Raw genomic sequence first — 26088 nt, forward strand, 5'->3', positions numbered from 1 at the left:
CAAAAGTCGTGTTGAATCTCTTATAACTTATGAGAAGTTGAAATTGACTAAATAACTTTATTAAATAAAGTTATAAAATGAGGCCATGTACCAAAAAGTTGCCATAATGTTTTTTACAGCAGTTGTGCTAATTTTTAGGTGTATTATTTTAAAATACTATAAAATTAAACATGTTGCCACAGTGCAAATCAATAAAACTTACTATGATTAATTGTGATTATGATAAATGCTATAATTTCTAAAAACATGTTGAAATTGCTTAAACTGCAAAACATATGCTTTTGGCGTTTTTATCAAACGTCTTTTTATTAAAGCATATGATTTAACATACAATTCACTTGTACATTTTGAGAGCCTTTTTTATAACTCATAAAAAATTAATTAAAAAAAGTGGTTAACTTAAAGGTAACTTAAAACTTAATGTGGTACAACATTAAAAAGGCAAAACAAAACAATAAAAAAAAGAAAACCCACCATAAGGCTGACCACGATCCCCCATAATATCCCAACCCACTTTCTGCTTATATGGATTATTGATCACATAATTTTTTTACAGTGCTGAACTTTAATCATTGAAATGACCCTAAAACAACTGACTTTGTATGTTATTGTTCAGCATTACTTTAATGGTACTGTATTCATGGTATACAAATATTCATCTGATACTAAACTGATATAATTGTACGACCTGAATGTATCTTGGTTATGTCTTCCCTTTCTTCTGTGCACAACCAATGGACTGCATTAAAAACACAAAGAGTGAGAGAAACCCCCAGTGCTAGTTGACATCTGAGGTCACGGCTTTGTCCGTTCTGTTCCACCCTGCTAACACAAACTTCAGAGGGTCACATTCTTTACCCCACCCCCAGACCGCCGGATATTCAGCTGTCACGAACAAACCCAGGATATTCCCCACTTTCTAATACAAAGACTCTGAAAGAATCTGTTCTCAAACCGAGAAGCAAACAGCAACTGAGTGTGTGATATTTAACTACCAGAGGAGACAGTTTGAACTGAGAAGCAGAACAAACAATAATCAAGTTTTCACAAAACCTCGAAAATCTCTTTATTTTTTAAAAAAAATGCCAAATGCAACATATGTTTGGTCAACATATTAAAGCTAAATAGCATTAAAGTAATTAATTTAATCACTTTAACAAAGATTAAATGTATAAATAATATCTCGCTTATTAACAACAGGGTTAAAAAACTGAAAGGATAGACAATAAAAATAAACTATACTATAAAATAAACTATAAAAGTCCACAAGACACATTAATATAATGATCATACACTGCCAAAACTTAAAATAGCATGTTGAATTGACTTGCAAAATCAAGTTGTTTTAAATTCATGCATTTTGGTCTTAAAAATATCTAAATGTAAGGGAATACGCAGAGATTTTGTGTGTGTCTGTGTTAATGGGTGTAAGTATTACATAATGAGGGGGGTCACGTGAGACGTGTATGGGGGAGGTAAGGTGTTCACATCAGGTTCAACATACAGTATAAATTAAATTTAAGCAAAACTATGCTTTTTAAGGAGAAAGTGTGGGTAAAAAGTGAAAGTGAATTGTCAGGTAGCCCATATTTAAAATGTGACCTCTGCATCCTAGTAGTAAGTAGTGAACACACCATGTTGGTATGAGCTCTAGTGTCTTGAGAGGTTTGTAACACAATGCAAAAAACAGGAACACTGCTTATCTAGAAAAGTATTACTAACCAAAAGTTTGAAATTGTGAAATCATTTACTGTAAAAGAACACTTTTTCATTTTTATTTCAGCTCCTCTATATAAATACAAAAACAGACAAGAACTGAGAAAATAGTTTGTAAGAATTGCACTTTATTTTAAAATCCAAATCTGAAGTTACTCAAATTTTCACTGGGGTAAAAAATATTACATGCAATCATTTTATACAAATGAATGTTTATCAATATATTAAGCTATTTCAGATAGTTAATATACTACAGTGTTTTGAGCTATTGTTTTATTAAAAGTGAGGCTGTTCATCTATTTGACATTTAGAAATAGTTGATCACCCGGCGGATGGACTGAATATTGGGATTTTCAGCTTGCCATTCCAAAAATGAGCTGTACACTGAAAAAAAAAATCCTTTCAATTTACGTAATTTTAATGTGTACATCGGTCCCACATAATCCGATTGTGTAAAACCAACATAATTTTCCTCATTTAATTTTAATGTGTCAGACCAAAACATTTTAATTGTTTTAAGTAGTCTAATATAAATATGTTGACTCAAAGTGCTATTTCTCTTTACTATAACACATTTATTTTGTAATGTTTAAGTAATTTTATTATGTAAGGGGACTAGATTTTCATCTGTAATTCCAACATGCTTTTTTAATGCTTATATTATGGGATTATGTAACTCTAAAGCAATTTCATTATGTCTCTGGCACCAGAATAATCACCCATAATTATCCAAATGTTATTTATTTCTTTTTTAAATACAAAATACATTTGCATTGGCATAAAAAGCAAAGAGTTTTGAACAAATGTTTAGTGATATTGAGGCAAACCACTGCTTTCAGATCATCAATTCATTTAAATCACTACACATTAATTCAACAACAGTCAATAACTATTACAACAATCAGCACATGCAGTACATACAAAGGGGCAATTTCCCAGACAGGTTGTGGATTAAGCCATGACTAGGCCCTAGTTATATTAGGATATTTTTTACAAAAAAAGTTTACAAACAAACCTACCTTACAAAAACAACACTGGAGTACATCTTGAGACAAAACAATGGCACTGATATATGTCAAGATATGTCAGTGCAATATGTTTTCAAATTAAGGCATTGCAAAAGTCTGGGACTAGAAAAAGCCCCATCTGTAAAACTGACCCAAATGTTTAAAATAGTTACTATCACAGTAGATTTAGAAGTGCTAAAGCACAAACACTGCATTCCAAAGAGACATGCAAAACAGTAAGTACTATTATTTTTTAAATGGATTTACAAACTGGAAAATATCAATCCTTCAGAAAGTCAGAGCTAAAGCATTTGTATAAACTGATAATCAAAGATTCAACAAAAACAAAATACAACAACCATTTCCAAAATCAACTCTGAGCAGCAAACGGTTAATGTTTTAATAAGAAAAAACACTTAAAACAGATAAATAAAAAGAACATAAATGAGCAGCACAGTCTTTCTGATCCTTTCACTGAAAGAAACGGTTCATTAAAGTTACGCTCAATGCAGTTCCATTAAAATCTTTTGGATTTCTTCAAAAATAAAGCAGAGATCAGGATAGCTCAGGTTTAAGGCATACATCAGCTCAAACAACATGGCACGATGTTGCAACACCTTCATGCCTTCCAGGACTATACAAAGATCCTCTTCTTCATCACAAGAAGCATGTTGTTTGAGAGCACAAATCCCAACAGTGGTGTCTTCAAATGACCACACTGATGCTGACTTCATCCATGCCCTGTACAAAACAGACAAATGTAGTTAAAGAAACAGAAAAAAGTTACTGTTACAATAAAAGTGTCATTGGAAATTAGTACAATGCAAACAAATATAAATGTAAGTATACAGACCCATGTGCATTGCCACAGCATATTACAATTGGTTACAAATATATGGGTTACAAAGCAAGGCAGCTGCACTGTCCACTGCTCCAGGTGTGTGTGCGCGTTTACTAGACTGGAATGAGTTAAATAAAGAGGCCACATTTCGAGTGTGTGCTACCATACCTGACAATCACAGCAAAAGTGAATTCTCATTTTCTCACTGTCATGTTGTTATAAACCTGTATAAATGTCTTTGTTCTGATGAACACGAAGGAAGACATTTATTTTAAGAATGAGCCCCATTCACTTCCATAGTATTATATTTCCCCACTATGGAAGTGAATGGGGCTTATGATTGGTTTGGGAACAAACATTCCTCAAAATATCTTCCTTAGTGATCATCAGAACAAAGACATTTATAAAGGTTTGTAACAACATGATAGGGAGTAAGTGATGAGAATTTTTATTTTTGGGTGAACTACCCCTTTAAATCTTCCCAGGTGTTTTAATGACCCGTGTGCCAAAAGATGTAACTAAAACATACTACATTTTCTGTACTTCCAACAATGTTTACACATTTTTATGTCTATGAATCTATATTACTTACTTCTGTCATTTGATCATTCATTGTTTGAAGTCTTTTTGCTAGCTGTCCTCCTTTCTGATAGAAGAGTTTCGTCAGGTTTTTGGATTGGAGGTCCAGGTGACACGCAGGAACATTAGACAGTAGTGATTCTTTTAAATTCAGCATTTATCTGAAAACAAATTAACCAACCATTGTATATTTGAGTACTGCGAGTCAAAGAATAATACATGTATATTAGTTACAAAAATAAGATTTAGCTCCTAACAGCAGTAAAACAGTGATATGAATTACTTACCAATGCTTTTGAGTGTGTGCAAGGATGATGGACCTATAAGAGGAAATATTCAGAGGTGAAATCAACACACAACCTCAAATGATTAAGGTCACACATACACAGAGCAATAATGAAATAAGTATTATATCTGTCATAGGACGCAATTTTGGACAAAATGAGATCTTAAAACAAGGTGCTCTTCTGAAAACGTCAGCTTTAAGGTGTGGCACTTCAAAGCAATTTTTTCAGTTAATATACCAAACGTCACGCGAGGCATTTAAAAAAAGCTTTTTCTAATTGAATCAAGTGTTGCTCATGGCGTAGTGAAGTCACGAATAACTGACGCGGGTCTGTTCATCTGATTAAGCAGACAGTTTGTTTCATACGCAATGTCATTATTAATGTAGTCAATTGATATCATCTGGTAAATTACTTACATGGATAACGTTACTCTGGACAGAATAACGTTTGGTTAGCGTTTTATTTGTCCTGAACCGTTTCCATAGAACAACTGAGTAAAAAGTGCCTCAAAAGTCAACTCAAATCTGACAGTTTTCAACTCGGATAAAACTACCAAACGTGAAATAACGTTATACAGCTGACATTTTTAAAACGCTGTTTTTCTTTATGAGCCTTACACTTACTGACTGACTGTAAAGTTAACTTACTCCACCAACATCCTCCAAACTCATTTTTACTACAAGTCATTGCAATGGCTACATATTGTAAAAAAAAAACTGTCTATCTAGTGAAGATGTATCACGTATAAAGTGAACATAAATAAATAATAGAACTTACTTTAATAATGTGGTGTCCGTCTGAGAGAGTTCTTCTGACTGACTGCTGCTGAGTCTTCATTTTGGCGCTCAAAACAAACGATCTCTATTCTTCTTTTATGGCGATTGACGTCCTTTTTATTGAGCGTTACTGCCACCTTCTGTTTAGGAGGTGCCATTTTGTGTGCAAACTCAATTTTATTGCTTTAAGTATTCAATTCAATCAATTTTAATCAATGTGAGAATAATGTGTTCATTTTACATTCAAACAAAACATTTTCATCCTAATCAATTAAATTATGTTTACACAAGGAATATAAATATTTTGTGTTGCATATACATGTTTATTTTATTTAAATTCAAAGACCCACCAAGTCCCTTTTTTTCAGTGTAGTTTCCTCTCTCCACAATGTACATGCGTCCACGATAGTTTGACTCCTCATACATGACCCATCTAAACAGAGAGCGAGAGAGAGAGAGAGAGAGAGAGAGAGAGAGAGAGAGAGAGAGAGAGAGAGAGAGAGAGAGATCTTTATTAAACAGACATGCAGGACTGTAGCAATGTTGTTATGTCAAAACAAGTATTTGCCATAACAAAATAATATTACTAAGATTAAATGGAATTTACAACAGATGGAGGGCGCTGAAATTGTTATCGCTATGTACTTTTACCATTGCAAAATACTTTAACTAAGGTGCGGTTTCCTGTACAGACTAAAATGAATGTTTGAGCTGCCTTAAAGGATTAGTACATTTTCTTTAAAAAAAAAAAAAAAAACATAATTTATCACTACCATGTCATCCAAAATGTGGATGTCTTTCTTCGTTCAGTAGAGAAGAAGTTATGTTTTTGAGAAAAACATTCCAGGATTTTTCTCATTTTAATGGACTTTAATGGACCCCAACACTTAACACTTCACTCAACACGTAACAGTTTTTTCAACAGAGTTTCAACGGACTCTAAATAATCCCAAACAAGGCATAAGGGTCTTATCTAGTGAAACGATTAAAATATGCACTTTAAACCACAACTTCTCGTCTATCTCCGGTCCTTTGACGCGCCAGAGGTCACAGAAGAGAAGACGAACGCGAAACTCCGCCCCAGTGTTTACAAGTGTGGAGAAAGAGGACCATTCCGACATTGTTGTATGTCATAGATACTAATTAATGTCTTTGTGTCAGTTTATTGTTTAAAATGGACCGCAAATGTACGTTTCATATATGTAACACGTGAACTTTCTACGTTACTACGCAATTACGTGAGGTCGCGCTTGTCAAAAATGACAAATGTTTCGCAAGATAAGACCCTTATGCCTCTTTTGGGATTGTTTAGAGTCCTCTGTTGAAAAAAACTGTTAAGTGTTGAGTTAAGTGTTAAGTGTTGGGGTCCATTAAAGTCCATTAAAATGAGAAAAATCCTGGAATGTTTTCCTCAAAAAACATAATTTCTTCTCGACTGAACAAAGAAAGACATCAACATTTTGGATGACATGGTGGTGAGTAAATTATCTGGATTTTTTTTTAAGAAAATTGACTAATCCTTTAATTAAAAAATAAATTGGACTGACGAATCTTAACATATATCAGTGACATTGTTTTGTCTTAAGATGCATTGTTTCTTGTAAGTTTTCTGAGTATAAACTACTCAATTGTCCTAATATAACTAAGGTCTAGTCCTGGATTAATCTAAAACTTTAGAAACTAAAAAGTTTAAAAACAAGTGTTTTTATGTATTTCACAGATACCTTTGTCCAAACGTCTACAAGTGCATTCAACCTATTCATTTATCAGTACACCTGTTCCCTTGAATTCCCTTGCAGGACATTAGCCAGCTTGTCAACAAGGCACTCAAAGTCAAGTTTTCGCAATGGCATTTACGTCTTTCAAACAAACTGATGAACCCATGTCCGCAACAAAAGTGCTGGTGTGTAAGCACCCTAAACCCTTTATTGTTATATTATGCCTTGTGAAACTTACGCGCCATCTCCATAGACTTTAATGGAGTTTATGCAGTTCTTGCCAAATCCAGTGCTCGGGAGGAAAGGACAGTCTTCACACAGTTCGACACACTGACCAGTGAAGTTTTGACCTTCAAACAGCTCCATCCTGTAATGCTCTCCATGCTGAGAATGTGTAAATATATAATTACATTTTCTAAAATAACATACCATAGTCATAGCTTTCCATTAGTATGCATTATGCATAGTGTGTGTGGCATGCAGGAAATAATTTATCATTTCATACTACATACTAATTTCAAGTGTACAGTAGTGGTCAAAAGTGATGTCTCAGTATATTTTAGCTTTTAATGCCTCCTCAAGTAGGTTATACCATTATAATATGAGATGTATGATGTACAAATCACTAAATAATAAAGCATTTAATAAAGCATACATTCACTACAATCACATTTGTTATTAATATTTGTTGATTCTCATTTGTAATAAAGTTTTGCAGTGATTTTCCTAACTAAAATTTGTAGGGCCCTATAACTTCCCCAATGTTGAAAACATGAATGGAATCACGGAATTCAAGCATAAAAATGGAATTTAGCGTACATCACGGAAAGTCGCAACTTTTAACATTGTGTTTTCATCCTCACCATTTTGACTGGCTTGCAAGAGCCCATGTGATCATTGTGGCCGTTCCAACATTGGTATTCAGGGTACTCTCCTCTTTCCAGCATGTACTGTTGTCCCTTAAAATCCGGATGGTCGAAACAAACCCAGGCCCCGCTCTCCACGCGCACAGAGTTCGGCCTGTTCATGAAGCCACGGTCCTCAAAGTTATCACAATCTCCAAACACTTCCAGCTTTCTGCCCGTGAAACATTTCCCCTCGTAAAACACTATCTGGGATGAGAGGGAAATCATCAGGAAATACTTCCGGTATCTTTTTCTTGTTCACTCATAATGACATTCCAGAATGAAAGTGGGTTGTGAATTCGGGTTTCAACTTTATCTGTGTATCTCTTTTGCAGCAAATGTTTTGTTAAATTAACAATATAATCCAAGATTTTAATGGATAAAGGACCAGTGAAGCATTGCAAGTATACATAGAGCATCAAAACATAAGTGATTTGCATGCAAGTGGGCGATGCAATAAATGTGCCTTACTCACCTTCCCTGAATACTGTGACATCGCTTCACTATCCACTGGTACTGTATGAGAACAAGGGCAACCAGAAGAAAACATTTTGGACTGTCTGATATATATGCCCTATGCGCTAAAAGTTGTTATCCCTCACAATGGAGAGCTTAGTATTTTTGCATCACTGACAGTTTCTCTTACAGAGGCTCTGCTGATATTGGAGTTCAGGAGGCTGAGAATGCATTGTGCCTGAGCTTAGATTTACAGTCCAGAACCAAACACACTGTTTGGGTGCGGGCACAGCTATTGGCAGACGGTCAAAACAAGGCAGATGGACACCGATCAGAGCAAAAAGTATACAAACATGAGAAAAAGAGACTGGGTGAGGTGTACAATATATGAGTTTGGTTACAAGGCGTAAAATCTACATCCTACATATCTACCTATGTTCCTGTCTATATTTCCATCCACCTACCTTTTACATTTGTCATGCTGTTATAGAAATTACTTATATTAAGGTCACCGGTTGCCCATGACAGTCAGTTATACAACTGTATGAAGACGGTGTTCCTTTAACTCAGTTGGCAGAGCATTGCATTTGCAGTGTAGAGGTCATGGGTTTGATTTCCAGGGAACACACATACTGAGAAAATGTGAAGCTCGCATGTAAGTTGTTTTGCTTTGGATAAAAGCGTCTGCCAGATGCATAAATACGTATGAAAATACTTGACCGCAGAATAACACGATTGACCAGGTTAGATTTGAAAGCTCTTGCAGGTTAAAGCTGGCCCTGGTTGGAATCGCAATGTGGGAGAAAAGTAACGCATATGAGCAATTTCAGTATTATGGATGTTCAGTCGATTTATATGATTTCTATTTTAAATGAGTGAAACCTGCATGCAGATGTGACAAAAAAGGCAGTTGTTCTTGTAGGATTTTGTGAATTAAAATATACAAACCAGAAGCTATAATACCAACAAATTGAGAAGGCTCTTAATATTTATTTATGTAAATTTGTATATGCATTTATGAGGAAGAATCAGCGTTATGGATGTAACATTTCTCTGTTATGGAAATTTGCACTTACTTGACTATGAAAAATAAAGACTTTGCATAGGTATTTAAGCCCCTACACTGTAAAAAAAATCAGTGGAAATTGCAGCTGGGTTGCCGGTAATTTACCGTAGATTTAAATTTATGTTATTTACTGGCAACATTTTGTTCAAAGTTAAATGAACATTTAACATTTACAAGTCTTTGTCTTTACAGAGTAAAACTAAAAAAACAGCATCAAGCAAAACATTCTGGGAAACAAAATCTGAAGCAAAAAACAGAAAAAGGTTGATGATGATTTCTGGTTCCCAGAATGCTCTGCATGAGGCTGTTATTATATAGTTTAATTCTGTAAAGATAAAAGGTGTGTTCGAGATCATCCGGCACTGCGCAGACCAATCGGCGAGGTTTGCCGCTTGCAGTCTAGGGAGGAACTGAAGACGGAGCCGTCAAGCCGGACACCTGCTGCTTGCCGTAGTGACGTGTGCGCCGTGTTTTCTTGTTTTTAATCGCAAATGAAGTGAATTAAAAGCTGAATTTGATAAAAACAAACCTTTTAATAAAAAGTTGCAACCAGAAACATTTTATATAGAATATTTTAATTGCTGCTTATACTGTATACCCGAAAATTACGGGAAACAAGCCTATATTATTAAAATACCAATAGAGTTTGTTATTTTCATTTTTATTTTATTACACGACATAATATAACATATTTATACATAATAACGTGTTTTCCCTGTTTTAAAACATGAATTAAAATGTTTATTAGTGGAACTAAAGGTTGGATTAAACTTGAGACGCACGTGCTCGTTGTCATCAGTGAGGCGACCAATCACGTAAAGCTGTGTCGTCATCACAACTCCGTGCAGCCGCTCTGGAGAGGCTGCACCGGCTGAGCTAGCCGGCTACTCTCGAAACGCTATCGCGGTACTTAAAGGACAAGTTCGGTATTTTAGACTTAAAGCCCTGTTTTCAGATTGTTTATGGTCAAATAGAATGGTTTTGACTGAAATTTCGACATTTTCGGCTGCCCTGAGAATTTTCGCGTGTTTGTGTTTCAGCTCAGACCTCTACAATGGGTTTAATGGTGCACTGGAACAATCCTTCCTAAAATGCATTAAACTTTTGTTTACAAAGACGTGAAACTCACCGAGTGGTCAGGGGTGTTCACTGATATGCTCACACAAAAATCGCTGCAAAAGATGCTTTCCAACAGCTGTTTTAGCATTCGTTGTTAACTTGTGGACCTATTTTTCCAAACGCCTCACACCCATACATTCTTCCGCTGAGAGCTTGAATAATAAACACTCCAGCCCAGGTGGTGGCGCTAATCCGCCTTTGCCAATTGCAAGAATAGAAACAAAGTTCCCGGCGCGGAGTAATACCGTACCTCACAGGACGTCTAATACAGTCAATGGAGTTGGTAAAAACTACGATAAAACCTGTTGGAATGCGTCTTTTGGAGCGATTTTTGTGTGAGCATATCAGTGAACACCCCTGACCACTCGGTGAGTTTCACGTCTTTGTAAACGAAAGTTTAATGCATTTTAGGAAGGATTGTTCCAGTGCACCATTAAACCCATTGTAGAGGTCTGAGCTGAAACACAAATACGCGAAAATTCTCAGGGCAGCCGAAAATGTCGAAATTTCAGTCAAAACCATTCTATTTGACCATAAACAATCTGAAAACAGGGCTTTAAGTCTAAAATACCGAACTTGTCCTTTAAAAACCATATGACACAGTCACGTGCCTGCAGCGCCAGCTGAAGTCAGACAAAAATATTAACCGGAATGCACTGCTTCAAGTCAGCCGCCGATCGGTCTGTGCAGCGCCGCATGAAGTCGAACACACCTATTGACTTGTTAATATTTACAATTTATTTAACTTTGAACAAACTCTTGCCAGTAAATAACATAAATTTAAATCTACGGTAAATTACCGGCAACCCAGCTGCAACAACATTGTAATTTCTACGGAATTCTAAATATTGACTATTGAGATATCATTATAGTTAAAAACGTTGGGTAAAAACTTTACTTTTCATAATAAGGTTGAAGTTTGCATTATTTTTGATCACCAGAAGAAACCAATGCAGACAACTCCACAAAACCCTGCATGCAGAAGTCCTGCCAACTTACACACACATAAAGTTGGGAAATACTGTTTAATGTTCTTGGGTTATGGCTATTGGCTCATTTATGCTGTATGTATGACCAGGCTTGGTCTGTTTGCAAAGAGAGAGTGAAAGGGAGAGTGATAAGAAATTTATCGTATAAAGGTGGGGTTTTGCAGACAGAGCCACATTCAGTGTTACTCAGTCGCGGCGGTACAAAGGTAAGTTACACTAATCTTTTTTCAAATTTGCCTGGAAGGATTAAAAATGTATATATATCTGATATATTTATCAGAATTTTTTTTTTCTTGATGTATTACTGGGTTTATACTGTACATCGGATACACACACAGATATCTGAAGCTCATATGAGATAAGCTTTATTGATCCACTTGCAGAAATCCTGACATTAGAAAAGCTTTTCTACTTTGAATAGATTTATCACAAGACTGCATTATTTTTGGATTTAGTTTGTGATTTGTTATTGGACATTTTATTCATTTTTTTCCAGTAAGGATATCTAAACATACTTTTTTAACAACATTTAAGAGAGGTCTATACTTCTTACAATATAAAATGAAATTAATTAAACACTTATATTTATTTAATATATATGTTTTTTTGTGCGGCTATCTGTGAAAAAACGAATATCATACATCTCTGCTATTTCTGTTATTTAATGAAATGTTTGTCCTGCTGACTCTGGTTTTGTTTGTTTTACAGAATGATGAAGTTCATTGTGTTTGCTGTTCTTCTTGGGCTGGTTGTGTCAGGCAGTGAGTTTGCTTATTGATTTCCTGTCATAAAACAGACTCATGACGCAATCAACCTCTGCTGTGCTTAACTGTATGGGCACAGAAATGTACAGATGATGAATTAGCAACAGGAAAGCGATAATATTGTTATTTTGAGTTATAAATATATAGGGGTGAGCAAAGATTGGTGTGGCATCAGGGCGGTTATTTCAACAAAATAAATATGAATGTTTATAAAGGAGATTAAAGTATCTACTGGGGGTGGGGTAGAGTCCAAATGAAAGGGGTTGTGGTGTCCACTCAGAGAGAAGGGCCTCAGTAAATTAACTTTCTCCAGGTAAGCCATTAATGGCGCTTTTCCATTGCATAGTACCCCACGGTTTAATTTAGTTTGGGTCGGTTCAGCTCAGCTCACCTCACTTTGGCGTGGTTAGCTTTTCCATCGAGTTTAGTATCACTACGTAGTGGGAGGGATTATAGGCGTGTCGTTATATTTACGCTGCCTACTGCTGTATCATCCACGTGAGAGCGTTGTTGTACATTCCCATACATTCATTTATTTCTCAGTCTGCCACAAAATTAAAATTGGCCACCACAAATAGATGTTTGCACATCGCGTTTATAACTACCTCTGTCTCACATGACAGTTTCTGTTCAAACACCCGACCCGTGGCGTCAGTCGACGGCGCTCCGCTGAGCCTCATTCAAGTTGCATTTAAGCATATATAATGCGGACGTGCACGTCGCGAATGTGCCGCCACAAACTGCAAGTCTGGAAAAAACTGTTATGGTGTCCCGGATTCTCAACCTGTGGATGTTTTTCATCACTAAAAGGGTGTTTGGAAACTTATAGCAGAACACAGATAACAACATGTTTGCTTGAGACAGCGCAAGCTAGCAGTAAGCTAAAGCTAATATTTACATTATAGCGATGACGTGACGATTCTCTCAGACCAATCAGTGATCAACAGTGTTTCGCATCACGTTTGGTATCAGCTCGGGTCGCTTGGAACCCCAACCGAGGTGGTACGAAAAAAAGTATCGGGTACTACGTACTGCACCCAATCGAAAAGCTCCCAAAAGTAAGCTGACCCGACCCAAACTAAACCAAACCGTGGGGTACTATGCAATGGAAAAGTGCCATAAGAGGGGCATTTCGGGGGCCACACACACCTTCCTACTGGTCTGTGGTGCAAAATCTTTCCTGGACCAATGAGGACCAGTGTTGGGAAAAGTTACTTTTAAAAGTAATGCATTACAATATTAAGTTACTTCCAAAAAGTAACTAATTACTTTTCATGCATAAGTAACTTTTTAGTTACTTTTGCATTACTTGTTCTTGGTTGAGGTTTGATCTCTTTTAGGCCTTGCAGGTGTTTATGTGAATGAAAACTTCGGCATTCAGAAATTGGATATTTCAACACAAAAATGTCGAGCTCTGGCCTGCCATCTCAGTTTCTGACTCAAACTGTTCCCACACAGGAGTGTATGCATGGAGTGCATAATATGACTACGTTTAGTTTAATTCAGTACATAATTTGTTTAAATCGAATTAATTAAACTAAAAAAGTAACTTGCATTCCTTTTTGAAAAAGTAACTCAAATATTATTGTGTACATTTAAAAAGTAATGCGTTACTTTACTAGTTACTTCAGAAAAGTAATATTGTTATGTAATGCACGTTACTTGTAATGCGTTACCCCCAACGCTTATTAGGACACTAGTGTAGATCCACAGGGACAAGATTTCATGAGCTCATTTGCATTTTAAAGGACACACCCAAAAACGGCACATTTTTGCTCGCACCTACAAAGTGGCAATTTTAACATACTATAATAAATTATCTGTGGGGTATTTTGAGCTAAAACTTCACATACACATTCTGGGGACACCAAAGATTTATTTGACATTTTAAAAAAATCTCATAATATGACCTAGCCTGGGTGCCAGCCGATCTTAGCCCCGCCCACAACATTTTGAGGAACGGGAAGATCGGTCTGGAGTTTCACCGTTGAGTTGCTACTATGCTCGACCCAAAGCTGGTCGAACCAATCAAATTGTCAGGGTGGGCTTTATATGATGATGGACAGATGATCAGTAACGTAAATCAACCACGTCACCAAAGAGCGCGTGTGTTGAATCTGTTGTTTACAACGAAATGGCTGCCGCGGTAGAAATCAGATGTGTGGACTCTGACATTGAGTCTGTTCTAAAAGATATCGACAGAGCATTGATTTTAAAAGAGGAACAGAGAAACGCGAGCAAGGCATTTGTTGATGTTTTTGCCGTCCTACGGGATTCGACAAAAGTTGTCGCACTTATGAAAGATCAAGTTAAAGAAGCAACTAAAATGGGTATCACGGCGATGCAACTCGGTGTGCACGACGAGATGGATATAACAAGCAAACGTAATGGGTATCGTCGTGGATGAAGTTCAACTAATGTACAAATGGTAAGAGATAGTCTTACTGTATGACTTAATGTGATATAAATGAAATGTTGTAAACATAGTAGGTGTTGATGTACGTTCGCAAACTCAGACTTGTAGTGTGTGTCGTAGCGAAATAACTAGCAGTTCGGTCAAGCTGCAAATACGTCATTTCAACATACGTCTCACACCCCGTTGCTCTGATTGGTCGTAGGTCTATCCAATTGAGTGCAGAGGCATTTTTCGGTTGAGACACGCCTCATAATTATAGCTCAATGGAGCGGTATCAGACTCAAATTCTGACTAGAATTGAGTATGACAACGTCAGGCTAAATATGACCCCTTTAAAGCTTTAATTCATAACTTTTGCCTCTTTATTGCCATCTCTGTTTAAAACCTGAAACAACAGTTGAACAACAGTTGATTTATGTTCATTTAAGCTGAATAAAGTTACAGACTGCAACTTTAAACAGTTGAAAAGGGAATAATTATGTTTTAAAACATTTAGAAATGTTTAACATGTACGATGAATATGTGTTTCAAGGCTGGGCCCTAGAATGCCTTCAGTGTGCCCCAGCTAAGGCAGGTGGAGCCTGTGAGGTTACTACATTTACCTGTCCACCAGAGAAAAACGGATGTGCGGCTGCCAGGTTCCTCAGAAAACCATGTGAGTACCTGTTCATTTCAGGCTTTTAGGAACATTAATATACATTTAAGTTACTTGTTCCTTTGACTTCACTTAACTGTGTCTTACATGAGCTCATATGTGTCAAATGTTTACATTTGTATCAATACAAAGTCTGTACTTGTTTGAAACAGATGGACATTTCCAGAAGTGCATGGCCATGCCAGACTGTGAGATGGTGAAACAGAACTCCTACATCAACATCAAGTGCTGCCAGAAAGATTTATGCAACACTTTTGACTAAACTGCCATTTATCGGGCAGATTATTACATAAAAAACAATGGCTTATTATTAGCACAAGTTACACACATTAACACAATATGCAACATGTTGCAGAACTGCAGCTTGGCACATAATTGGTTACAATAAAATATGTATACTAGCATTTTTGTTGCTGATGTAATTTTTTGTCTTGAAAACAAATAGCCCTTTTCACAAATAGATTACAGAAAATACATGAAATACGTGTCTGCAAATTAAGGGTGTACCGGATCACAAAACTCACGGTTCGGATCACAATACAGTTTTTGAGAAAGGGATTGGATCATTTTTCGGATCAGCAAATAAAAAGGGGTGGGGAAAATCTAATAACAAATAAAGAAATTAAAAACATTTAATAAAAAGCACCAAATTGCACATTAAGTAAGGTCTAAAATTAGCATAAGGTTCAGAAATCAAATCAAATGAATAATAACACTGTCTTAATTGTGTAAATTAAATATTATTATAATTTTTTAATGATTTTCTCTTTGTCTTGTGTTGATTAAAGGGTAACTAAACCCTAAACCAACTTTTTTTAGTTAATGTTCTGTAAGAATGGGGCTTTATTAGTGCTGTTCATTGATTTTAGTAAGTTTTTTGACATTTGGATGTAAAGTGTTTCAATGCTACAATATATGGTGTAAAAACATCTGAGTGCTGCCCTCTTCAGGTTGAACGGTGGCTACTGCAGTTGAATTTTCCTATTGGATGGTGGGTCCAAAAAATGACTCGTGACGTAAGCAGGTTCAAGATCACCACGCCCTTGTTACCATCTCACCACACACTTAGTTCGTCCCCTCTATCTCCTTAGGATCTGCCCACTTTTCTTGTGTTTTTCAAATATTGCCAGTGGGTGGAGTCAGGCTCTGACCAGGGGTTTAGTTACGCTTTAACGTTAATGACAAAGACTTGAGTAGGTTAATTGTGGTTACTGTCTCTTTAAGATAAGCACGGACTGGTTACTGCCTCTAATCTATACATACACTTAAGACATCAACAAATGTTTTTAGTAGAAAAAGAATACTGTGGTATTTTGAGATCATTTTGTTTGTATATGTCCTGTCAAAAACAGAAAGATTTTAAGTCCGCTTACTTTTTGAAACGCGTCTCTCCGTGTATACACTACTGAGTGCATTTAAATGCACGCGCAAACACAGACGGAGGGCGAAATCCAAATGGCGCTTCGGTAAGCAGATGCAGTATAAACATAAAGTGAAAATCAAGTTGCTGTTTAGTGCTCTATTCATCAAGTGTATTTTAATCGATTATAGTTTGAGACACAGCAGCGCAACTCTCTCTAAAGTTTACACATCAAGGGTGGTTTCCCATACATGGATTAGGTTAAGCCTGGACTAGACCTTAGTTTAATTAGGAAATATAACTAGTTTTAACAAACATGCCTTGCTAAAAACATTACTTGTGCTACTTTTTTGAGGCAAACAAAGGGCACTGGTGTATTTTAAAGGACAAATTCAGTATTTTACACTTAAAGCCCTGTTTTTAGATTGTTTATGATGAAATAGAACGGTTTTGACTGAAATTTCGACATATGCGGCTGTCCCGAGAATTTTCGGGTGTTTGTTTTTCACCTCCCACCTCTATAGCTCTTACATTTATTTTAGTCTAGGACTAGACTAATCCTTGTCCGGAAAACCACCCCCAAGGGCCCTATCATACAACCGGCGCAATGCAGTGCAAAGAGCGATGCAAGTGTTTATTGCTAGTTTAACCACACCGCAGTTTCAATTTTCACGTTCAGTGCCACGTTGATTAAATATTTATGCCAATTTTTGCGCCCATTGGCGTTTTGGCGCATTGTTGGTGCGTTGCTATTTTGAGGCAACTAAGGCCTAGTCCACACGGAAACGGGTATTTTTATAACTGTAGTTTTTCCTTAAAAAAAGTCCCATCGACACATGCTTGGTTTAAAGAAATCTCTGTCCACATGAAAAAGCAAAAACACGCTATCAAGCGCTGTCAAGATCATGCCACACCAGCAGGCGGCGATATAACCCAAATCTTAAAGCCACCTTGGCCAATCAGAAGCCTAACGAAAGTGACGTTGCAATGCAAAAACCCCGATTTTAGTGTCTACAGGACAGCACTGCAATCGGCGTTTCTTAAAATCCTCACCCTGAAAGGGGTTTTGAAAATTTTTATTTTAACACAAAAACAACACAAAATGACACATAATGTATTAATATCATAACACAAAAAATTTGTGAAAATGAACACATCCTTTCTTAGAGTGTATGAAATGTTATTATTATTAAAACTTTTGAGTATTTGCATACACTATTTGCATTGGTAAAAGACACACATCTACCATGTACAGTATAGAATCCTGAAAAGGTTACCTGATATGCTTGTTTTATATTCTTTAAATTCTTTCTTTCATTTAACACTATGACTATGGATGAATATGGCTAACCCTAGCCACTGTACTGTATAAAAGGTTAAATACTTTTATCTATATACAGATGTTGATTTAACTGTGATATATCTGAGGCTGCTGCTCTGATATCCAAAACAAAACATCCCTTTCAATTTATATCATAATAAAAGTCTGACATAGACAGACTATTGTGAACCCTGTGACATTATTTTTTATATCATTAAACATAAACTTTATTCACACAGCACTTTGGTCCCAGAAAATATCGGTAAAATGGCCAGACAGACTGTGTGATAGCAAACATGTTTTTACTGTATCAGTAACATTTGATACTTGATGAGATGGATTACTGATAAGTAAATTATTAACCATAGATATATTAAGAGATTAAAGGCTCTTACATTTACATTTAGTCATTTAGCAGACGCTTTTGTCCAAAGCGACTTACAAGTGAGGTAAACAATAGAAGCAATTATGGCAACATAAGAACAGCAATACATAAGTGCACTGGAAATAGTCTCATCAAGTCCAACACAATATACATAGCCAAGGGTATGTTAGTATTGTTTTTTTTTTTTTTTTTTTTTTAGATAAAGAGGAAGGTAAATAGAGAAAGAGATAAAGAGAAGGGTAACTAAATAAAGATAGTAAATCTGTAATTAGGAAGTTAGGTAATGATGGAAGAGATGGGTTTTTAGCCGAGTCTTAAAGACAGCTACAGTGTCAGCTGATCGTGTCACGACCGGCAGATCATTCCACAGTTGTGGGACAGTTCCTGAGAAGGTACGCGTTAGTGTTTTCTTCCCTTTTTGAGATGGTACCACAAGTCTTCGCTCGGTGGCAGAGCGCAGTGATCGAGAGGGTACATAAGGCTCTTGCGCTGGAATGAGCTTCTCTCAAATGTTGACACGGATCTATGATTAAATTGAAATTTCATTACGACTGCAACTAGGGGGCGAACTCCGACAGTCGTGTCCGAAAGTAGTGTACCATAGAAATGCAGTTTAGCCAATATAATTTTAAAGGTTAAGAGCTCTGCATTATAGTTAGTGCTATAATAATACATATAATAGGTAAAAGTAAAAAATATATAAAAGGTTAAAATAGGGGGTAAAGTTTGGCCTGCATCATATTTACATTTTTAAAATCTGGCCCTGGAAGTAGAGTAATTGAATACCCCTGTCATATAGACCTACTGTATAGAAATAAAACCACATAGGCTAACATTCAATCTAATAAGGATTTCTTACAAAATGATGAAAGATGAATATGTTATACATGCTTGCTATCTTCAGCAGTTAAAAACTGTATTCTTCTCATGTTTGTTATGCCTATCTTACATGTCATTTTCACATGCCTTACCCACAAAACATTTCTCAATACCAAAAGGGCGTTTGTGGAGTTACGCCCTTTTGACATCAACTGTTATGTTTAGTCTTTTGACCTTTATTAAGTTTTAGCTTCTATTAAGTAGTTCCTATTAACTAAAAATTAACTCCAATTTGATTAAAAAATTACTTGTGTTCTTTTGGCAGCTGAAAGAGCTCATCAACAACTTTCATTATATATATATATATATATATATATATATATATATATATATATATATATATATATATATATATATATATATATATATATATATGCTCTGATATATATCCTGAAAAGGTATAAAACTTCTTATCTGTGCTTTTTATGTCTATATATATATATATATATATGCTCTGATATATATCCTGAAAAGGTATAAAACTTCTTATCTGTGCTTTTTATGTCAGTTATACTTGTTGTGTTTCTCTTCATTTTTAAGCAATAGTGGACCATTGCCAGGCTGGTAACACTATTGTCTTTTGTTACCAGCCTCAAGCATATTTGCATATTTGTGATTTCCAGATTGTTCATCAATAGCCTAAAGGTTCAATGGTGAGTAATGTGTTATGTTGCAATCTGACGTCATTTCTTTCATAGATCTTTCTGATAAATGTTTGTTTTACTATTGACAAATATATGTTGCCTAATGTTACGCTAAATGCTAAAAAAACAAATAATTATACATTTTTATTTGAATAAAATTTTTGTTTATACTCTCAAATCATACTGGAGTATACAAGCAATAAAGAGATAAGTACAGCAACATACTGTACCTGTGGGATAAGGGAAAATAACTCAAAAACTTAGTCTCTTGAACATTAATTTACATCAGTTTAGAGTTTGTTGTGGTGGAATGAGAATAAACTGGATCTTGCTTAATCACATGGAACAGTCAGTACTTGTTATGCATAGCTGATGACAAAAATAATAATGTTGGGGAAACTCTACATTTACATTTAGTCATTAAAGCCAGGGCCGGCCCTGGGCATAGGCGGAATAGGCAAATGCTAAGGGCGCCGCCGACCCCTTGGGGCGTCCGTGCGCCCAAATTATTATTTTTTTAATATATGTATATAAACATTTAACAATAAATATTTATATATTTTATAATATAAATATTTTGCACAAGAAAACAGCAGTTATCAATGAATTATTAGTAGCATAGTATCTCGGAAGATCGTGCTTGTGAAATAGCTCTGTGGCTATACTGCACTGAAGCGGCAGTTTAAAATATAAACCCAGAATTAAATTCAGCGAACGTCAAGAACAAGAAAACGGAAAAAACAATCAGACAGAGACGCGGAATTTACATAATGTTACACAGACCATGTTTAAATTGCAATGTTTCTGCACAGAAATACCAACTTATTCACTTTGTTTGGTATTAATAAGCTGCGCATTGGAGTGCTGGCCGCGGTGCTGAAGACGCGCTCGGATGGAGTACTGGTGGCAGCCGCAGCACAGATATTTACGTGCAACCTATTGAAAACTATTATTCGTTATTATATAATTAGTATTCGTTGTTTTACTTTATTACTTCCACTTAAGAAGAGTTCTGCACTTTTTTTTCAATATTTCTCTTTATATAAATACTATTTTGTACTTAAATCTATAATTTCATTATTTTACTAACCCAACTAACTCATCTGCGCTTTCCGATAGGTTGCACGTAAGGAGAAAAGTATAGCTTTCTTCCCCTTGAGAAGAGTTCTGCACTTTTAAATTTAAAAAAAATATATCTCTTTACAAAAAAAAAAAACGTTTATCTTCTATTTAAAAGCTGTAATTTCGTTATTTTACTAACCCAGCTAATGACTCCTCCATTTCCGATAGATTGCACGTACTGTAGATATCTGTGTATATGTGCCATCACGCGTCTTCAGCACCGCGGGGAGCAGCCAGCACTCCAATGTGCAGCTTATTAATACCAGACAAAGTTTGTATTTCTGTCCAGAAACATTGAAATTTATACATGGTCCGTGTAACGTATAAATCCCGCGTCTTGGCCTTATTGTTTTTTTCTTGTTCTTGACGTTCGCTGAATTCTGGGTTTATATTTTAAACTGCCGCTTCAGTGCAGTATAGCCACAAAGCTATTTAACAATGAGCACAATCTCCCGAGACACTACAACATGCTACTAATAATTCATTAATAAGAGCTGTTTTCTTGTACACAATTAAATATTTTAAGTTAAATGTACAGTGTTAAAACATGTAAAAAAGACAATATTTTAACAATGTCAAGATCAAATGCCTGAGTAACAGGGTATTGTGTGTATGTGTTCGTGTGTTTGTGTGTGTTTCCAAAACATTTTCAAAATAAAGAAAAACAAGACATAGCTGTGCTGTTTGTTTCTGTGTAAGTTTATGAATAAAATGATTGGAACACAATTGTGATTCTGTGATTCTAAAGGGCACCAGGTGAAATCTTGCCTAGGGCAGCAAATTGGCCAGGGCCGGCCCTGATTAAAGCAGATGATTTTGTGCAAAGCGACTTGCAAATGAGGTAAACAATAGAAGGAATTAGAACAACACAATAACACATAAGTGCACTAGAACTCTCATCAAGTGTAGCACAGTGTACATAGCCAAGGGTTAGTTTTTTTAATGACAAAGAAGATAAAGATAGAAAATGTTTTTTTAGCCGATTCTTAAAGAAGACTACAGAATCAGCAGATCTTGGCACAGATCCAGAGAGAGAAGGGTCGCAGTAGTGATTTTTTCCCTTTATGGGATGGCACCACAAGCGTCGTTCGTGGTAGAGCACAGGGATACAGAGGGTACGTAAGTCTGTATAAGTGAGTGAGGTAAGGGGGTGCTGACCCAGTGGTGTTTTTAAAGGCCAGGAGCAGAGCTTCGAATTTGAAACCTGGACTAGGATCTGCACGCTCATTTAGGAAAGGTCTAATTTTCCTAATATTGTAGAGGATGAATATACAAGCGCGGGTGGTGCTGGCAACATGCTATGTGAATCTAAGCTGTGTTATGTATTTAGTGTTGGTAACTGGGTTATAAGGCAATTATTTTCTTATGCTGTAGATGGCGCTATGTATCCCTTGAGCATTTAAAAAAACAGTAAAAGAAGTCAATTCTAAGAGTACTCAGTCTCCGTGGAATTTTATGGATAACTCCTCAGGATATAATGATATTCTGATAAATACAACAAAATTGGCGACGAGGAGTGGAAATATTGAAATTTAACCAACCCTTTACGGAGAGGATTAATGTAAATGAGTGTAAGTTAGTACATTACTTGCTGAAATAGATGAAGATTACAAGGTGTGGCAGAAGACTCTAGCAACAGCCGAAGAGTGGGACAATTCAGGATGGCGACTATTGGGCATATTAATGCTTTTGACGAGGCCATCGAACATTGGGCAAAATATATTGAACGGTTTGACCACTTCACGAAGGCAAATGATATCGCTGAGGGAAAACAAAGTGCCAGTGCTGTTAAGTGTAATGGGCACTAAAACGTACAGCCTTCTACGTAACTTGATAAACCAGAAGAAAAAACATATCAGGAGATTGTAACGACGTTAAATGAAAATTATTCGCCAAAGCCCGTGATAATAGCGGAACGTTTCCATTTCCACAAACGAAATCAACAGGAAGGGGAGACCGTTGCACAGTACGTAGAAGTTTTACTGAACATTGTGACTTCGGTACACAATTGCGTGTAGCAATGAGCTGATCATTAATAACCACTCCCAGGTTTCTGGCTGTCCTGGAAGCGGTAATGGTCAAAGAGCCTAATTAAATGGAAAGATTGTAATAAATCTTAGGGTCAGATGATATGATAAGCAGTTCTGTCTTTGCAAGGTTCAGCTGAAGATGATAATCCTTCATCCAGAGTGAGATGTCCCTCAGGCATGCTGAAATGCGGGCAAAAACTGTAGGATTGTCAGAATGGAAAAGCAAGTGGAGTTGTGTGTCATCTACATAGCAGTGGTAGGAAAAGCCATTTTCTCAAATGACAGAACCTAGGGATGTCATGTATATTGAAAAAAGCAGTGGTCCAAGCACTGTTCTGAACCATTTTTTGTTCATTCACACTGACATGATTTGCCGGCATCTGATGGTCCCGGAAAGACACGTGACCTGTTGAACAGGGACGAGCATAGGGGGGTTGCTCAGGTTGCCCGGGCAACTGCCCATATGCCCTTCTCGACTCAAGTTGCCCTTCCGAGGTGGACATTTTTTTTTACTTTTACTTCGTTTACACTATGCAGCGTTCCTTCGTTACTGTATTTTAATTAATTACGAAATTTGTATTTTATTTTTAAATTGCTATCTTGTGTTTCTGGCGCATTCGCGAATTAATGACTCGTTTGAGTCGATTCCTTACAAAGTTTTGCAAATAAACGAGTCTTTTGAATCGATTCTTTACAAAGCGAATGGGCCAAACGTTTAAATTGGTTCGCGAATCAGTTTGAATGAATTGTTCAGATCGCTGCAAAAACGGAATCGTCCGAAGCTGTTTTACTCGTAACCTATGTAGAAACACGCAGAATATAACCCTTTTTGGGTGACGTGGAAATGAATTTACCAATCTTTTAACTAAAAGCAAAACTTCACACATGTACCCACGCGACCTGTTCGTCGTCAGACACAGTTAAACGCGTGCAACCTCCAGAAGCATTGTAGCACAGATTGAAGAAAATCCATCGATGATTGACATCTGATTCGCTGTATACTGTACTGTATGATGTAAGTGATTCTCACAAAACACACGTGACATGACAACGTAAGAAAACATGAGTTTTGTCTAAAATCATTTTTATGTAAGTGTAAACTGTCAATGTCCTTAGACCAGTGGTTCTCAATCCTGGTCCTGGAGGCCCACTGCTCTGCACATTTTCTATGTCTCTCTTTTCTGATGGACAATAAGATCTCTGCTAATGAGCTGATGATTTGAATCAGCTGTGTTAAACAAGGGAGACATACAAAATGTGCAGAGCAGTGGGCCTCCAGGACCAGGATTGAGAACCACTGCCTTAGACCATCTTAGGAGATTTCTAACTTTATACATATGCAAAACTGTTGTCAGCTTACTTGTCTGATATTTCAGATATAAGTTACATCAACATTGAGACTAGAGTTAATTTGTTAATTTGAAATGCTTGTCTATTCTGTGTTTGTATTCTTTTTTCTGTACTGTTTGTGTATGTTGCAGTTTTACACATACTGTAGAAGTGCCCTTCATAAGCATTCTTCTGTTGGTTGTGGAGTCAAGAAATGTCTAAACATTAAAAGATGAACATGAAACAAAAGTACAGAATCTGTCACATCATTATTTTTTAATGGTCACTGAGCTGTGTCCTGATTGTTTACACATGAAAAGCATAAAATGTGTAGGATCAGTTTGATTCACGTATGTGCATTTGTGTACAACATACATAAATCAGCATTTAATGCTGTTGTTCTTTGTTGTTAAAGCATGTATGTGTTGAAACATAAACAAAGGTTAATAAAATGTGACATTCTAAACTTCTGACATACTGATATTTATCTTTCCAATTTCTGGTCTCCACAGCAAACAGAAAAATCTTGTCTTTACAGTTCTGATACTTATGGAGGGCACTGTATTGTGTGTGTGTGTGTGTGTGTGTGTGTTTGCGCGTGTATATCTAGATTTATTTTTTCATCAGTAACTAGTAACTCGCTACTTGAGTATTATTTTCATTGCATACTTTTTACTTCTACTTGAGTAATTATTTATTTAGTTACTAGTTTTTGGCTACTCTTTCCACCTCTGTTAAAATCTTCATGAATCTAGGCTGAGTTTGCCACGTTTAAGCCTAAATAATCAGACAGATAGCAGCTAGCTATCATAGCTTGCAGACAAGCAGCCTAGGCTACAATTTTTTTGGTAGGCATTAGGCAAACATGTTTGGTGATTTTAATAAAGACCCTGTTATTCTCAATCCTTCATATAGGCCGTGTTTAAAAAAATATTTAGGGGGGGGGGTGCCCTTTATTTAGGTCAGAGCAACTGCCCCTAAAAATTCCTGTGCACGTCCCTGCTGTTGAAAGTCCCGCCCTCTCTTCTACGCAGCATCTGAAGTTTGCATATTATTTATTATTTCTCTCTCCAGAAACAACTCGCGTGCATTTTTGTTTATGATAAGACAATAAAGGAGCGTGTGACGCGGCGTTCTAATGCTGGTGAATGATCTCAGCTTCTGAATGGATATTTAACAAGCTCCCTGATCTCTGCTTTAAAACAGTTTTCAGACATTTCTCATCGTGATTGTTTATATGCATTTAAAACCCGCATTTTGCATTATAGCTCAAATGAGAACGTGACGCGATATTCTTTTATGCTGCTGAATGATCTCAGTTTTGATGAGCTAACTTACCTGATATCTGCTTCAGTCCAGTTTGCTGACATTTCTCGTCGTGAATGTTGTAAATCCCTCATTTTAAAGAGTTGAACCAACTTCATGTTGCCATGATCACGCACGTCCTCACTACAGCACGTGCGTCATTGTTTATGCGTCTCATTTATCATTTCCTGATAACTGCTTCAATCTGGTTTGCAACATTTTTTGTGGTGAATGTTTATATGCATGTTATCTTTTATTTTAAGGAGCTGAACCATAACTTTTGTTGTGATGACGCGCGCGTCCTCAACACGACACGCCCATTACGGCATTGTTTCGGCTTCTTGTTCACACAGAGGGTTTTTCGTGTATCTGACTAGGTTCTCTTTCCGGCAACAATCCCAGAAGATTAACGGGACGAG

General features: G+C 36.4%; 2 protein-coding genes and 1 long non-coding RNA gene across 3 annotated transcripts; 1 reads left to right on the forward strand and 2 right to left on the reverse strand.

Annotated features, from left to right (window-relative positions):
* Window positions 1-1988: 1988 nt before the first annotated feature.
* On the reverse strand, window positions 1989-8898 carry crygn1 (crystallin, gamma N1). The gene is made up of 5 exons (XM_073815093.1): window positions 8305-8898; window positions 7788-8036; window positions 7163-7308; window positions 5553-5639; window positions 1989-2093 (listed from the first exon to the last, which is right to left on the reverse strand). Exons 1-5 carry the CDS (start codon window positions 8377-8379, stop codon window positions 2024-2026), a joined length of 627 nt encoding a protein of 208 aa, XP_073671194.1. The 5' UTR covers window positions 8380-8898; the 3' UTR covers window positions 1989-2023.
* On the reverse strand, window positions 2223-5294 carry LOC135767056 (uncharacterized). The gene is made up of 4 exons (XR_010541879.2): window positions 5208-5294; window positions 4431-4463; window positions 4157-4304; window positions 2223-3464 (listed from the first exon to the last, which is right to left on the reverse strand). It is a non-coding gene; the product is annotated as an uncharacterized lncRNA (long non-coding RNA).
* A 2661-nt stretch (window positions 8899-11559) lies between the features above and the next one.
* Window positions 11560-15698, forward strand: ly97.3 (lymphocyte antigen 97, tandem duplicate 3). The gene is made up of 4 exons (XM_065276643.2): window positions 11560-11665; window positions 12168-12220; window positions 15172-15294; window positions 15447-15698. The coding sequence occupies exons 2-4, from the start codon at window positions 12169-12171 to the stop codon at window positions 15554-15556; spliced, it is 285 nt and encodes a 94-aa protein (XP_065132715.1). The 5' UTR covers window positions 11560-11665; window position 12168; the 3' UTR covers window positions 15557-15698.
* The last annotated feature ends 10390 nt before the right edge of the window (window positions 15699-26088 follow it).

The sequence above is a fragment of the Paramisgurnus dabryanus genome, chromosome 6, assembly GCF_030506205.2.
Source record: "Paramisgurnus dabryanus chromosome 6, PD_genome_1.1, whole genome shotgun sequence".
Taxonomy (NCBI): Eukaryota; Metazoa; Chordata; class Actinopteri; order Cypriniformes; family Cobitidae; genus Paramisgurnus; species Paramisgurnus dabryanus.